Source organism: Miniopterus natalensis, chromosome 9, assembly GCF_054644295.1.
Source record: "Miniopterus natalensis isolate mMinNat1 chromosome 9, mMinNat1.hap1, whole genome shotgun sequence".
Classification (NCBI taxonomy): domain Eukaryota; kingdom Metazoa; phylum Chordata; class Mammalia; order Chiroptera; family Miniopteridae; genus Miniopterus; species Miniopterus natalensis.
Window position 1 is genome coordinate 19,893,689 of NC_142089.1, and position 16,431 is coordinate 19,910,119.

Genomic DNA, 16,431 nt, shown 5'->3' on the forward strand with positions numbered 1-16,431 from the left:
TGATTTTAAAATGTTTTTATTAACAATTAGGTTGTTCATTCCTCTTTGCCCTCTTCCTCACTGGTTTCCTGGACACAGTTCACCTCATCCTGCCAATTAAAGGAAACAATTAACTCCCAAAAGATGTAAAAATCAGAGTTATCAAGTTTGTTAGCACCAACCAAGTAAACTTCCTAACATCAAGTAATGTGGTATCAATAGTATTTAATGGTCTATATAAGGCTTCTTTTAAGATGTAAATTGTTTAAGATTTCAAACAGATTGTGAGGGCCTTTTAAACCTGAATGATACCTATCTATACATGCAATTCATTAGATGAGAAGATAGTAAGCTACTATCCACAGCCACCTTTAAATAGTTTTACTGGACACAGCCATGTCCATTTGTTTACAGTCTGATTGCTTTCCAGCTAGAACAGCAGAGTTGAGTTACCCTTTAAAGTTGCCAACCATTTTAACAGATCATCATTTATATTATTTTGTTCATCTATTTTCAACTATAGATGACCCCACCATGTACCTATATAGGTGAAAACAAAACAGGGAACTTCAAACTTTCCACATCCTCCCTTGCATGGTGCTATGGACAGAGGTAAAATACATATATATATATTTTTTTAATTGAAAACTTAAGTCCCTGTTTTTCTGAGGCTTGAGCAAAACCAACAAAGTCTACAACCTCAAAAGACTGTTAAAACAATTAAATATTTTAAGTACTGTAAAAGCAGTATTTCCTATACGAAAGTTTTAAAGTAGAAAAAGTTAAAACGAGATATTCACACACAAGTAATTATTTTTGTACCACCCAACAGTCCTTTTTTCTGAAGGCAGTTTACAGAGTAAGAATCACTTACCTCGACATTTCCTCAGTCTAGCAAAGTTTTGGCCTTCCCTCTTGGTTGGCTCATGATGTGTGATGTGTCTTGAGAATAATTATCCACCTATTATTAAAAATGTGCCTTTAGTAAAATAATGTCAGCATATTACGTTCTTATTAATACTTAATGTGTGTATTTTATGTCTGAGTTCCAATAAAACTTAGCTGTTTTATTTAGCTGTTACTGCTTAGAAAAGATCTGGTCTAACCAAGGTCATACTCTCAATTTTTTTCACTTGTACATACAAAATTTTCTCTCCTACCAATGACTAGACAGTTGTTGTTCTACTACTTACTAGGTAAGTAAAAAAGAATCTTAAGGAGATTTTACATGGATCCTAAGGTGAATTTAGGGTACTGAAAATCTTCTGATTGCTTTCTCTGGATTTAACACTCTCAACCCTACTACTTAATACTTCGTAATATTCCCCATCTTCTCTTCAACTCTCTCTCTCTCTCTCTCTCTCTCTCTCTCACACACACACACACACACACACACACACACCACACCTATTTTCAAAAGCAGAAATACAGGAACGTTATCTTAAGAGAGACAAACATCTCAGAAAATCAAAAGCATTTCACCCCACCCGGATAAAATACAATTACTTAACCATTAAATCAAAAACCAAATCCAAAAGTCCTCTACTTCTAAGGTCAAGGTTCCTAAGGACACTTACTTCAAGAGAATGAGCACTCCATTATCAGCCAACATCAATCATTCGCACCTAAAGAATAATAAGAAAAAGTTAATATAAAAGACAAGGGTATAAGGTTTGAAAATGCTAGTTAATTTCAAAATTTAAAGAGTAAAATTCCAGAGACCAAGATTAGGGGCAAGTTACAGCATAAAAAAAAATAGGAAGAGACTTCATTGGGGGGGAAAAAACCTAAAATTATTCTTACATAAAGTAATAAAGTAGACACCTGAATTAGAATAAAAACTGTATCTTCTTTAAAATACAAAAGCCTAACTGCTATTTTCACCAGTCTGAGCACAATAAAAGTTTGACTGCAATCCAAAATATACTATCCCTTATGTGAAGGTATGTGACAACGGTTACCTTACCAAATGAATTTTAACATCAGCTCTCTTTTCATAAAAGCACATAACCCTGCTCCCCACTCAAGTATGTTTTCCCTTCTCAGGTGACCACCTTCAGCAGGAGTCCTCCAGGAGTACCCTCCCCATTCCACAGTACACAATGCAGTTGTTGTCCTGCAGTCCTATATATTTGCCTCATTCTTTCCCTCTAAGTCCTCACTGAGTTTTAAGTTAGGGCAGGGAAGCTATGCCTTATTGGGAGAGCAAGGAACCTGAGGTTTTTTCTGAGGGAGAAGACATTCACCTTCATTATATATGCCTGCAGGGCCACTGCACAAAAACCAGAAAGATCAGCCTTAATTCAAGTTCTAGGTTTTTCTTCCTCCCTTATCAGTTACTGCCAAGGGCATATGAAGTAGTTCCCTGTTGCACATTTACCATCCATAAGGGATACTATATCGTTTTGCATTCTTCCCATTCTCCAGATTATCCTATACTGCAGCCAGCCCTCCCTTTTCACCCTCTGAATAAAATCTTTTCAGCACTGGTGTTGAAAAGCAACATTTTTATGGTTGATGGTTTACCAACAACTGTGAGACTTCCACAGTTGAGTCTTAAAAATTGCCAATCATTATCTAGCAGCAATGACAGATGATTAGGAGCAGTCAAATCCTCTTGAGTTGTTTCCCTAATAGGCCATTTGAGAACTGCACTAGCTGACAAGAGCACTGAAACATTATCAGCTAAAGCCAAAACCAAATAAAGGCCCAGAACAAACATTCCCCGCTCTCTAAAACCTGTCCACAATCATTAGGGGAGAGAGTAAATGCAGGACTGTGGATCATGTCACTGCAGCTGACAATGATTAACAATAGGAGACATGCAACCCCCATTAAGGTTAAAAGTCCAAAACTAGTCACACGCCTCTATCTCTATTGGGGGAAAGTGAGACTATTATACATTCTTTGCAGGTTTTGCAACCTTGTATGAAAAGCACCCATTGCATTTCTTTCATCTTTCAGAAAGCACCTGTATCTGTTCCAAGGGCCTAACAGTACGAAAATGCATTCTGGCATCACACCTCTGAACATCAGGCCATTCTCAATAAAAAGAATAATTTTGATTTGTAGCAAGGATTATGAAATACAATGCAAGCACCTTAGTAGTATTATTACTGAAACCCATTTACTCCCAGCTTTTTGACTGAGTGGTTTTTTAAGACCCTCTGCACTAAGATTTACAAATTATAGCTACGCACAAATCAAAACTAAGAATCAACTTAAGTCACAGGTTTCTCATTTGAAAGTGCAAAAGCCTATTCCATCTTAAAATAAGCAGAATGAAGCAAAATTAGCCCCCCACCCCAATGATGTTCCTGAAGTCCATTATTACATACAACAAGTACATTCTCTCAAAATTGTTATTGACTGTTTAAGAAATAAACCTGAGCTTTCATTTCTAAACATTCAATCCCTAAATCACGGCAGCAAGTGCTGGCCACCGATTTAATGGATTATGACACAGGAAAAACCCATCAGGGTTATATGCCAATTTAGTGACATTCTTGTCACTAATACCTAGCATTGTGTTTGCTTTGCATTATATTAGTCATATAGAGAGCTAAACTAATCACCATTTGCTCTTTCATCTAGCAGGAGAGTCAAGTTATTTGCTTGAATGGACTACGTCATCAAAGTACAAATTTGTCCCCACCTTGTGAATGTTCTTGCTAAGAGCAAGCCATTTTTCTTGATACAACAGAAGAAAATTCTCATATTCATGAAGAGTTTTCACACATTTATGCAAAGTGAACCAAACTTTCCAGTTACAGAGCAGAAAGCATTATACATGAAAGCTGTTTCTCATGCACGCTAGCTAAAAACCAGTTCAGAGACCAAAGGTGAGTTGAGGTCTGGAACAGTCGATGCAAAGCTTAAGTCCTAAGTGACAAAAGGTATTTTTGAAGACTTTTTTGGTAATTAAACATTTTGGATTATAACATCACATCCCTAAAGCTAAGGGAACCAAATTCAAAAACCTACTCTGAACATTTGCAGTTATCCTACAGAATACGACGAAGTCTGATGAGTGGGAAATGATTCCCAACATGTATTCAACTGTAGGCAAGTCAATGTGCCACACCAATTTCCCCCAGGTTTAGAATATAGACACATTTAGTAAAATCACATAACCTGAACTATTCACATTAGATTCCCATCTAAGCCCAAGTTAGTAACAAAGGTGTTTCCATGAAGCTCACTTAAAAAATATATTTTTAATCACATTACAAAAAAACTACTTTTAGTGTTAATGCACTCAAGCTGCAGAATAATTACCAAGATTGCATTCTGAAATTATTGCTATTGTTGACCAATGGGCAGGTCAGTTTGCTACAGCAGAGACTAATTATCATATACTATACAGTCCATGTCAAGAGGCTAAAAAGCACTCTACCTCCCAAGTATGGTTTGGTTCCCTTTCCCCCACACCACTGATATGTTCCATGTTATCTTCAGTTACAATGCAACTAAAGGAAACCACACAACTGAATCAGATATACCAAAGAATCAAGTTTGCACTTTTTATCTGAGAACTGCAACAGCACTGAATTCTGCCTGACAAATTACAGCTCTAAACCCAAACCCACGCACTTTTATAAGCTAGCTTTACCATACAAGTGTTAGGTGCTGCACTGTTATTTCATTGTCAGAAGTGTGATGTCAGAATGCCCACGGAATAAAAGTACATAGCAAGTCACCAAGTTAGATTATATTGCTTGTTACCTACCTGTATGCAGTCGGCAATGAGAATCTTGGAGCAAGCAGGAATACTACATCCGGGTCCTAATGTCCATTGCCATTTGCGGTACTACGTTCCTCACAGTTACGCACTGCAGAAATGCTGGCTAAACGCAGTTATGTAGTAGGCCACTACTTTAATAGTGCATAATTGCAGTCCAAGAACACCAGAAAACATTCTGCCAAAACTTAGTGGCTTGCCCAAGAAAAGCCAAGTATCTAAATTTTTGTCTGCCATAATATGCCACTTATAAAAATTGCACAGGCGTAACATTACAATTTCCCAAATTATAATGTTTATATTAGTGGTATAATATCTAGAGTGGTGGGGTTTATAGTACTTCTTAAGGAGTTCAATTAGTGTTCTAAGCAAAGAAGGATTGTGATCTCACTAAATAATGAGCAGTGGGTTAAAAGCTTATAAGATACCTATTAAATACACTGGGGTCTCTTACAGAATGCAGTTTTTAAAGATTCGGAGTAGTAAGTTTAAAAATGATCAGTGTTCCTCTTAAAATAAAATTATGAGAGAAAGTGGAGAAGAGAAAAATGGGGGCAGGTGATTTCTTCAAATGAGAAAAATAGCTAAATACTTCGAAACTACTACCTTCCCTCTCCCACCCCAAGTTTCATATATCAGCTTTTAGGCAACTATTTTTTAAGATGACTTAAATTCACATTAGGCTAAAAACTATCATATACATTACAAGACTTACAGAAAGTCTATTTGAGTATCTTACAACCCTTGGTGCACTGCTATTTCAGTGATAAAAGTAAAAAACTTAGTTGAAACTAAGCAAGATTATTTGCTAAACAACGTTTAGCAATTCTCCAGCCCACAGTAAGGCTATCAAAACCACAACTTTCAGCAGATTATCCATTAGCATCCTTCACCACTCTTCAAAGGTACAGTACTACCAAAAGCTTATTTTAGGGGTCTGTGCCAGCATCCCTTATAAAGAAAGGCATGTAATCTGAAAAATAAACTGAAACATTAATTTTATAGGCAGATTGTCCCATTTCCCCACCAGCCCCCACCCACACACATACAAGTTTACCCTCCATGGGTGTCCTATGAACACCCCTTATTTTATCATTAGTGGAGTCCCTACCACACAATTCCATCAAATTGTAATGGACTTCTTTCAAATCAAGACCTTTGTTTCCATACAGAAAAATCTCATGCATAGCACCAATTCATAACTTGACTGGGGACAAAACTTCCTCAATTGATGTAATTATGGCAGAACTACCATCCATTTCCAGATATCTTGGTGAATAGAAATAATGAACATTTTCTAATGAGATTCCCTTAATTAACATACCATGTACCTGTCATTCACACAACCAGAATTGGGTGACATGCCTTTATACTCCACTAGTGTTTTACTTTTAGTATTATCCAGTTTCCCATGCAGAAAGTGCTCAATTGTTTCAACAATAGATTTCCCTTTGTACTAAGGCACAATACTAAACTTCAGCATTTTAACAGACTTGATTTAGAATTTTACTTTTGCCAATTAGCACCAAGAACAGAGGTGAAAAGAAGGAAGACACATTCCATAGTAAGAGTTCTATAATGTACATATTTGAATAGAACCATAACTAAGAACAAAGCCAAGCCATTCAATTACTTTACCTACATTTAGGAAGCTGTTCCCTCTGCTAGCATATATACACTGGGAAAGCAGGTTCCCACTGTTGTACTAACAGACAACAGTAACAATGTGCTTTAATATCAAGTCAAAATATCTTATTCTAATGGGAGGAGATTCAATGAAGTTGACAATAAACTGACAACACCATCGAAACACTCCAAAGCTTTATGGTGGGAGGGATATTTATATTTGCACTGTGTAGCATGAGCAACTCCAGATTTAGTGCTACATCAAAAGGAAACTATGGAAAAACAGATTAAAAAATATTTTACAATTAAAAATGGCTATCTGCAACTCTATGTGTCAACAGTCACCACTAATTCTTAGAAAAGAGAGCAAGCAGATTTTTGTATTCCTACAAATTTTGCCCAACGAAGTAGCACAAGGAGATGTAAAAGTTTCAGAGTAGAAATGTCTATATAGCTACACCTAGTTTATGGTTACTATACTTCTTACTTTCAAGTTGAAATTTTCAGACTAAACCCCATCTTTAGAAATCGCTTAAAGTAATACATGAAAAGACTTCATGTTTAACAATCTTTAATTCAAATGTGAAAGTTCAATACAAGCCATTTGTAGGGCTTGGGACTTATTCTCTTAAAAACAAGAATGGAGGAATGCAACAAATGATCTTTCCACTTTTTCTTCAGAAACTTTCAAGGAAAGGATAGCTCATAGGGCCATATAAGATCCATTTAGTCATACCCACTTTCTCCCCCTACCAACAGTCTTACACCCATTCCATAATCTTAATACACATTCCTGAATGAAGATTTACAGTTCAGCTTTACTTATATAACCATTTATATGTACTTAGCACCGCTTGCTTCCTATAATGCCAAACAAGTCAAATCATGAATCTATTTCAGTATGTATTTCTTCTTTTTAAAACAAGGGGGCACTTATTTGTAGAAAGCAATACTTAGCCTACAAATACATTTCCCAGAAATGGCACATGCCATTTGAAGGTCTAGACACTCTCATGCTTTCAAAGTGGAATACCTAGCCTAATGTGCATTGAAGCATGAATGGCAAAGTTGAAGATCAGTATTATAACTATTTTATCTATTTATTTGAAGCACAGTAAAAAAAAAAAAATTGGTACACTTTGGAAATTCAGTGGCACAAGGTACACTGCCATAACTTGAGGGACATTATACAGTTTTAAAAAAAAAGGAAATAAAAAGAAAAAAATTCCTGTTTCAAAACACTGCATTACATAATTTTACCTGCCCAAACAGACCATTTACAAATATTAGGTCAATAAACTGCTAACATCCATAAAAAGGTAGCTTTCTTACTAAAATGCAAGAATTTAAAAGATTGGTATCTAAACAAGAGAAGACAAAAACAAACTGGAATGAGAGCCTAGATATCACATCTAAAATCGGGGCTTTTTGTTTGGGCCTTCATACTCTTCTCTCCCTCTACCATATCCTGCTGGAGTTCCAGGCCCCATTCCTCTAGGACCCTGTCCACCCACAGGTCCCGCACCTCCCTGCCCAAAGCGCTCAGTACGCTATTGGAACAGTAATTAACAGTTCATTATATGTAGTTGATGTCCATGTGTGTTAAGTAAATATTTTAGAAGGTTCCGTAGTCAACGATCGTCGATACAATCACCAATGAGTCGATCCACAGGTACCGGGAACATAGAAAGGAAAAAAGGGTAATTTGAAAATTAGTTTACGATAATACATGCCTTGTGGTCTGTTCCCACTTGAGCCTTTCTCATACACCTGTTTCAAAGAACAGATCTTCCCTGTAGCGCTAAAAAATTTAAGAAATTAGTGTAGATGTGAAAACCCATTCCAAAATGAGTTTACGAAATTTCACATCAGAATAACCCACTGAAAAGCTTGCGAACTTCTCACTTTCGAGGTCTGAACAAAAAAATTAATTCCAAGTAAGCCTAACAAGCCCAAGCAGACAGATTCAATTCACTCAATGAAGTGACAAAGGACCTACTCACCAGTTAGTGGCATGTGCTGCATAAGAAACCTTGTGCTTTTCAAGATCTCAAGACACATCTGCTAAGTTGCAGAAATCTTAAAGGTTCAAAGTTTTAATAAAATGCTACCAGACTACAAAAAAAAGCATAAAAGACTAATAGATTTAGTCACTTAACCGGCACAGTAACTTGATTAAAAAAACATGTGTTGCCATATTCTCACAGGTATACCACCTTCAGAGCCATCACTATATAACCAAAGACAATTATGTTTACAGTGCTGTTCTGTATTATTGCAAATTGACTGAATAGGCTGCCCACCCCCGTAACAGCCCAACTTTTCCCTTAAGTCTTTGAAAAGTCCACTGGCACTTAGCTATGATTCCATGGTTTGGGTATCTCCCAAACAGCATAACACCAAGCTTAAGTGACTGCAATAAAGCAGGAGTTTATTATTCCATCTAGTTTTAGGTACTTCTAAGTCTTAGAAAGCTATGTACCCAAAAAGAAAAACCCTATAGATGTGCAAGCACAGCAGCCTGAACGATCTTTCAAACTCCATTTAAAATAGATCTATTACTAAGTATTACTCAACAAAACAAAACAAAACAACAAAAATGGCATCAGGGTTTAACTTCCTATTTGTTAGAAGTTTCAACATGTTTCTTACAAAATACTATAAGGCTACTTGAAAAGACTAAATCTCAATCCTTTAAACTGTTTTTCAAAATCCTAAAATAGTTTAGGATTTTGCACACTGTACTATGTATTTCAAAAGCTAAAAAGGAAAATTTGGGGATTTCACAATTATGTCATTACAGCATCCATCTTAGAACCCACAGAAGCTACCTATTACATGGAATACAGAAACTTCACTGTGGGAACATCATCATGTGAAGTTATACTTTTAACAAATTTGTTTACATACCTACAATCTGCCTTTTAGGAAGCACATAAGCCAAAATGTTACCCAAATTATTTTTAAAATTGAATTTGAAGAAAGCTAATAGCACTACATTTAATCCAACCAGCTATTTACAGTTCTAATTCCCCAAAAGCCATAAGTGGATTTTAAAAAGGTGAGGTTCCCATACTAAATTCTTATGTTCCTATTTGTAAAATGAAACTAGTGAGTTACATGCTGTAGCTTCCTTCCTTTGCCAAAATCCTATAGGTGAACTAATCAGATTCAATTCAGTTGTGAAATGCATTCTTCCCTAAACCCACTTCTAAAGCCAATATTCAGTTCTCCTAAGGATTTGTAAAGCTCTAAATACAGTCACTCAAACCAATTCACTTGGTTGTTCTTATCTAAAGCATCCAGATAGGCTATCTGCAGTTAAAGTATGATAGCATCAAGAAGGTCCAGATCAAATGCACACAACTAGTATGCTTAAAATTATCATTGATTTTTTTGCCACTCTGTAGCAAAACAGAGATGTCAGTTTATTTTAGGTGTACCTATAGACAGCCCAACAGGTGGGAAACGACGAGTCAAAACATTAAACAATTCCCTCTTCATGAATAGAAGCCACACCAAGTATAGGTCAAAGTCCTACACATCACTAAAACATGCCTAGAAGCTGCAAACTACAAGTCTAATTCATATATTTATGGCAAATACCAGCTGAATGAACAACAGTTTGCCATTTGATTACTCTCACTTGGATGTAGAATAATCAGGTACATTACCTAACATTTAGAATTTGGATTTGCCATGCGATGGAGTGCTAAAGTACACAAGCAATATATAATGGAAAGCACATAAGTCTACTTATTGCCAAAGATAATTCCAACATACTACTAACAGCATTGACTTCCCGTTGGCAACCTTGTTTAGGTTACCACACACTGAGTTCTTCTATGTTGCCAAAGTATTCCTCAATATTATAATTTACATGATAGGGGAACTAAAAGAAGTCCAGCCACCTACTTTAAAAAAAACAAAACACACACACATAAGTTGTGAAAATGAGAATTTCCTTTGTACTACGTCCCACAGGATACATTACCATGTCGCTTCCCATCATGGAACCACTCATGGTTGCTGGTGGAACTCCAGGATTAGCTTCATAACCTATGCCACCACCACCACCTAAAGGTGGAAATTTCTGGCCTCCTGAACCATAGGGATCTAGGAAACAAAAATGCTGGTTACAACTCAACCAGAATATTGCTCTCTATTGATAATGCTAATTAAATTTTCATGCTTACCTCCCATGTTCATTGCTCCTCCACCACCCATTCTCATGTCTCTTTCTCTCTGAATAAAAAAGAAAAATCTTTCATGCATCAGTACTATACCCACGACAAAAAATTCCCAAATGTAATGTTTTTAACTTATAAAAGCTTCTTCCCGAAGAATCTTTGGCCTACCAAAAAAATGATAAAACCTTAAGGCATATAAATCATAATACATGTTTGAAAGAAGTGGTTATAATGTAGTATGTTAATATTTAACTCCAATAGATTGCAACAGAAGTTTACTTACTGGATCCATGTAGCCCATTCGGCTATAACTTTCCTCTCTCTGGCGTCTCATTTGTTCTTCCATCTCACGCTGACGAATCATCATCTCTTCTTCCCTTCTACGTCGTTCCTCCTCTTGTCTGGAAATGTTCATTAAGTATTTAAACCAATGTATTATCCACATCTTTTCAAAATCAATTTGAAAAAATTAATTTGCCTCACAGCAAACACATAAAAAGGCCAGGAGAGCCCCGCCAGACGTAGCTCAGCAACTGAGCATCAACCTAGGATCTAGGAGGTCGAAGTTCAATTCCAGGTCAGGGCACATGCCCAGGTTGGGGGCTCCATCCCCAGCAAGGGGTGTGCTGGAGGCAGCCGATCAATGACTCATCACTAATGTCTCTCTCTCCCCCCCTTCCTCTCTGAAATCAATAAAGATACATTTTAAAAATAAGAAGGCCAGGAGAGTAAAGGCCAGGAGAGTGAGTCTAGAATAGTCCTAGAGGCATTCTGGCAAAGAAAATAAGCATTACAGTACTTATTGACAATCTTACCCACAATTCCAGTTTAAATGTTATACCAACACTGACTCTGTATTTCATCTGACTGTACTGCAAAATTTAGGTTCATCTTTTCTCTAAATGTTAATGCAGAAGCAAAGTCTAAGTTTAACAAGCCCTGACTGGTGTGGCTCCGCTGGTTGAGCGATGTCGCATGCACCAAAAGGTTGCCGGTTCAATTCCTTCCTGGTCAGGGCACATGGCAGGGTTTCAGGCTCAGTCCCCAGTAGAGGGTATGCAGGAGGCACCTGATGGATGTTTCTCTCTCTCCCTCTAAAATCAGTAAAAGCATATTTTAAAAGAAAAGGCTTAGTGTAACAAAATTTTACCTTAATTGCATTTCTTTACGTTTCTGCATTTCTTGATTGTGAAGTTCTTCCATGCGTCTTAATTCTTCCTGGCGCCGCATCAGATCTGAACATTGGAAATTTTTTTGGATTTACATTAAAGAGATTCTGTTAAGCACAAAAAGCAATTGATCCTATCAGCAAACTTCAGAGGGTCTTTTACCTTGGCGCAAGAGATTTGCCTGATGTTCATGATAGGCATCTTCCATTTCACTTTCCAATTTGTCTTTTGCATCTTTCATATTTTTTTCGACTTGTTCCCTTTGCTGTTTCTCCATTTCATCCAAGGACTTCCATCGCTGAGAATATTCATACTCAAATGTGCCATGCTGAGCAAAACGAGGAGGGGTTTCTCTCTCCCTGACAATATTTAAACATGAATCAATTTAGGATGCACGCACACCTGACCCACCTAAAAACATTGGTCTTTCCCCCGGCCTATCACTTTTAAGGAACACCAAGGGCAAAGACCATTTTGGTTCACAAAATATCTTCACAGCAAAAACAATACAAGTCCCAGAATGACCCAGTATCGGAGAACATGGGCACTGGAGATAAATTCTATCTTCCTTATTTCCTGTTTCCTCTAGCCAAATTCCTACTCAAGGAAAATTTTCCCATCCTTAAAAATGAGGCTGCTGCCCGGCCGGGCGTGGCTCAGCGGTTGAGCGTCGACCTGGGATCCAGGCGATCAGGGTTCGATTCCCGGTCAGGGCACATGCCCGGTTGTGGGCTTGATCGATGACTCTCTCATCATTGATGTTTCTCTCTCTCTCTCCCTCCCTCTCATTTCCTCTCTCTGAAATCAATAAAGATATATTTTAAAAAAAAAAATTTTTTAAAAATGAGGCTGCTGATCAATGACTCATCGACAAGCTTGAGCAAGACTGCGAAATATACCTACTTCAGAAACAAAAACTAGGCATCTGAATTACTGCTTCAAAACCTTTCTGATTTCTGAGCCTGTTTTTATTAAGCATATTCATTTAGATGAATTTTGCATATTTTAAACAAAACTGAAAAATTACTAGAACAAGTTCTCCCTTACACTTAAAAGCTGCCCAAAAATTTAACCAATCTTACTTTTGATACATTGGATTCTTCTGTGCAAGTTTTTCAGGAAGACCATCTTCATCATCTAATTGTTCAAGTGGTTCCACAATGACTGGACGAGGAGTTCTAATAACAAAAAAGGTTCCATCTTATCTTCCAGTTTTATTGCAACTTCCTCAAACAGTTAATAAACAGAAATTATTAAAATAAGCACAGGAACTTACGTTGTCAGTAAGAAAACACCTTCACTGCATCTTTCAAATGCTTTTCTTGCTGCTGGTTTAGAAGCAAATTCAACAATGCCTTTCCCTGTAGATCTTCCACGATCATCCACAATTACAACAGCCCTTTCAATAGGGCCAAACTGGCTAAAGGCTTCTTCCAACAGTTCATTGGAAACATAAGGTGAAAGATTTCGAACAGAAAGGGCAGCAGCATGTGTGGCAAAGCGAACTCGAAGCTGTCTACCTCTCATGGGTGTATCATCAAGTTCAGCTTTGGCAATTTCAGCCAATGCCCTAGATTCCTGAAAGTTACCAGACATATTCATGTTAATGACCTAGAAAATTATCTAATGCCCACACTGAAAGTCATAAGCCTAATTCCCATTCTTGTTCTTCTTCCTCAAGCTCCAAGTATATTCAGATAGCCCACCCTGACTGACACCATTCATAGTAGTTAAAATGCCTTGCCCACCCACTCTCCTTTGTTTCTTAGATACCAACAATTACACACTATACAAGATTTGCATCTTTCCTGCAAGATTACTTTATTTTTTTTATCCTCACCTGTGGATATGTTTTTGATTTTTAGAGATGAAGGAAGAGAGAGGGTGAAACATAGATTAAGGTGAGGGATGTGAGAAACACCAATTGGTTGCCTCTGTATGGCATCCTGTCTGGGATCGAACCCACAACCTTTTGGTGTACAGGATCACCCTCCAACCAACTGAGCAACCCAGCCAGAGCAAGAATGATGAAAAATTTAAAGAACAATTGATTCTTGTTTGTTTAAAAATCAGTACATCTGCAGTAGCAAAGAAGAGGAACACTCTTAATTATACATAAAAACTGAACAAACTCACAAGCTTAATAAATCCGAATCCTTTCCCTTTGTTGATAAAAACTTCTCCTGGTTCTCCATATTTAGCAAACAGTCTTTTGAATTCATCCTCTGTAATATCAGCAGGTAGGTTGCCAACAAACAACCGACAACGTTGAGTGTAAGTTTTCTCTCCAGGTCTCCTCAATAGAGACAAGTTGGCTTTAAACCCCTAATGAAAAAGGAAAGGAATTTTCAGACACCAGTGACCTCTGCAAGCCGGGAAACCACTAATTTTTGCTCTCACCAAACTGGATGTTACCAGTTGGGTTGCTCTTCTGTTTAAAGTCAAAGCAAGGTTCTACTATACTTGCAGGATTTCCAACGTAATCACTAGCCTAACATCAAACAGCCAAAATCACTCAAAGTACTCGAGAATTGACTGAGACCTCGCCAGAGTAGGCTCAGGATCAGCAACCTCGTCATTCCTATATGCCGAACGTCCCTGACTAATCTAAATCGTAGCAGACGAAAGTTAAAACGGTGGTCAAGTGTTAAACGAAAAAAGATTAAAATCCCGTTGTCACCACCAGGACTTGGGCCTGCTCTTTTCAGACAGGAACTCTCCCGATCTCTCAAACCCTACATTTCACGGTCTACTGGACTCTGGTTCCCAGGATCTTCTAGCTGTAACCCAGCCCAAGCACAGCTTCTCAGCTCCCCTTCCCTCAGGCCACCCTCCCCTCACTCCTCTGGCGGCCATGGGGCCACCCCCGGAGCGACTAGCTGACCCACACGGTCCGCCCCTCGCTCGGAGAGCCCCGCCCCCGCCGAGAGCGCGCAGGCGCCTTTCCGGTCTCCAACAAAATGGAGGCCGGTAGGAGAGGGAGGTAGAGAGGGGGAAGAGGAGGGGGCAGCGGCCATCTTAGGGAAACGGACGCGTAGCTTCGGAGACACTCACCTCCGAATCGGAGATCTTCTCCTCGCTGCGGCCGCCGGGCCCGCCTGGCCCGCCGGGAGGGGGACCCTGATGGTGCTGCTGGTGGTAGGGTGGGTGGTGCTGCCGTCCTCCGCGGGGCTCCAAGCCTCCTCGGTGCGGCGGCTTGGGATGGCCACCAGGAGTGCTTAGGCCCGGGCCACCACCGGGCTTCGGCCCGCCTGGCATTTTGCCGCCTTTGGGGCCGCCAGGTCCTGGGCCCGGCTTAGGACCGGGAACCGGGCCGCCTGCGGGTGGAGGCGGCGGACCCGCAGCCTGAGGTGGGGTGGTGGAGACCACGCTGCTCGGTGGCGCTGGCGGGGGCGCCCCAGAGGGCGCCGAGGTGACAGCGGGCGGCGGGGTCGGGATAGGGCCTGGCCCCGTGGTGGCCACAGAGGTCGGAGGAGTGGCGGGCGGGGCCGAGCCGGAGGCCGGCGGAGCGTTGCCTACCCCAGGAGCCGGGCCGGGTCCCTGAGGAACGACGGGCTTGGACGAGTCCTGTGGCGGTGGCGGCTGCTGATGCGGTGGCGGCTGCGGATGCGGCGGTGGCTGCTGATGTGGCGGCTGAAGCGGCGGCGGCTGCTGTGGTGGCGGCTGCTGCGGCGGTGGCTGCTGCTGCTGTTGGTGTGGAGGCGGTGGTGGGATCGGAGGTTTGGGGCCAGCCTGGCCAGGGCCGGGACCCATGGGTCCTCGGTTCTGATTGAGGCCCATGCCGGGCGGCGGGGAGCGGAAGTCGTGGAGGCCACCGCGGCCGCCGCCGCCTCCGCGCCTGTGGAAGCCGCCACCGCCGCCGCCGCGGCTCCGGAACCGATCCCGAGACATATCTGTGATCAAGGGGCGGTCGAGACAGAAGCGAAGAAGACGCTTAGGGAACGTGGAGGCCACCTTGCTTCGCACAAAATGGCGGATGACACAGGCTGCGCGCCGCCTTTGTCCTCTTCTTATATAGGCCCCTCTGACATGGCCCCGCCTACTTCTTGATCGGTAGCTCTGATAGCCAATTGCAGGTGCCGTACTTGATGACACTATTTTACGAAGCGTTAATCTTTTCTATTGGCTTCTGGTTGAGAGGCGGAGGAATGAGTAGCTGAAGTTTCCTTTGGCCAATGAACGGGAAAGGAGTTGGCTGTAGGCCACTGTGATTTGCTGGGAGGAATTTGAATGGGTTCGGCTGGCCAATTTTCTCACGAAAGCAAATAGCAAGGGCTCCATCAGCTCCGAGCGAGAGATGATAAAGGGCCCTTTTCTTTCTTGATTGCCCCAGTCTCCTGTTATCCTTGCCCAGAAAGAACGTTCTCTGATTCAGAGGCATAAATTAAGTGCCTGCTACCTGCTCTACCATGTGGTGGGTCAGTGAAATAAGAAAAATAAAACTTACGGATTTCGTACATGATCTAAGGACCTTTTGGTGGACCATCCTCCCTCAATTAATATTAGCTCATGGCTTATTGTCTTCCTTTCCGCACCTATTTCTGTTCATCATCCAACATCTGTGTAGATGACCACCCAATATGCTGTCAGTTCTTTACCTCCTCACCTCCAACAATCTTTCCTTCCATCCTCTATCAGCTGCTCCATCCCCATGACTGCCCCACAGGTCATCCTTGTGTTTATTGCCAGTAAATATTCATTCCATCTTTAAAATGTCTATTTCAAG

At 40.3% G+C, this 16,431-nt stretch overlaps 1 protein-coding gene across 2 annotated transcripts; it reads right to left on the reverse strand.

Moving 5' to 3' along the window:
* Positions 1 to 15,661, reverse strand: SFPQ (splicing factor proline and glutamine rich). 2 transcript variants are annotated; one of them, XR_015715018.1, is made up of 12 exons: positions 14,760 to 15,661; positions 13,842 to 14,030; positions 12,982 to 13,283; positions 12,788 to 12,883; positions 11,868 to 12,064; positions 11,687 to 11,771; positions 10,820 to 10,937; positions 10,543 to 10,591; positions 10,341 to 10,462; positions 1,557 to 1,604; positions 854 to 940; positions 1 to 89 (listed from the first exon to the last, which is right to left on the reverse strand). XR_015715018.1 is itself a non-coding variant. In XM_087820298.1 (10 exons), the coding sequence occupies exons 1-10, from the start codon at positions 15,594 to 15,596 to the stop codon at positions 7,759 to 7,761; spliced, it is 2,133 nt and encodes a 710-aa protein (XP_087676424.1). In that variant the 5' UTR covers positions 15,597 to 15,661; the 3' UTR covers positions 6,901 to 7,758. The 2 variants fall into 2 exon arrangements, 1 of the variants encoding a protein (XP_087676424.1); XM_087820298.1 differs by lacking the exons at positions 1 to 89; positions 854 to 940; positions 1,557 to 1,604 and adding an exon at positions 6,901 to 7,896.
* Between the last annotated feature and the right edge of the window lie 770 nt (positions 15,662 to 16,431).

Coding starts and splice junctions, on each gene's coding strand:
- SFPQ (XM_087820298.1), bottom strand. CDS start 15,596: ATGTCTCGGGATCGGTTCCGGAGCCGCGGCGGCGGCGGTGGCGGCTTC. Junction 10,938..11,686: donor CGTAAAGAAATGCAATTAAG/GTAAAATTTTGT, acceptor GAACATTTCCAG/ACAAGAGGAGGAACGACGTA. Junction 7,897..10,340: donor CCATGATGGGAAGCGACATG/GTAATGTATCCT, acceptor CTGTTCCAATAG/CGTACTGAGCGCTTTGGGCA.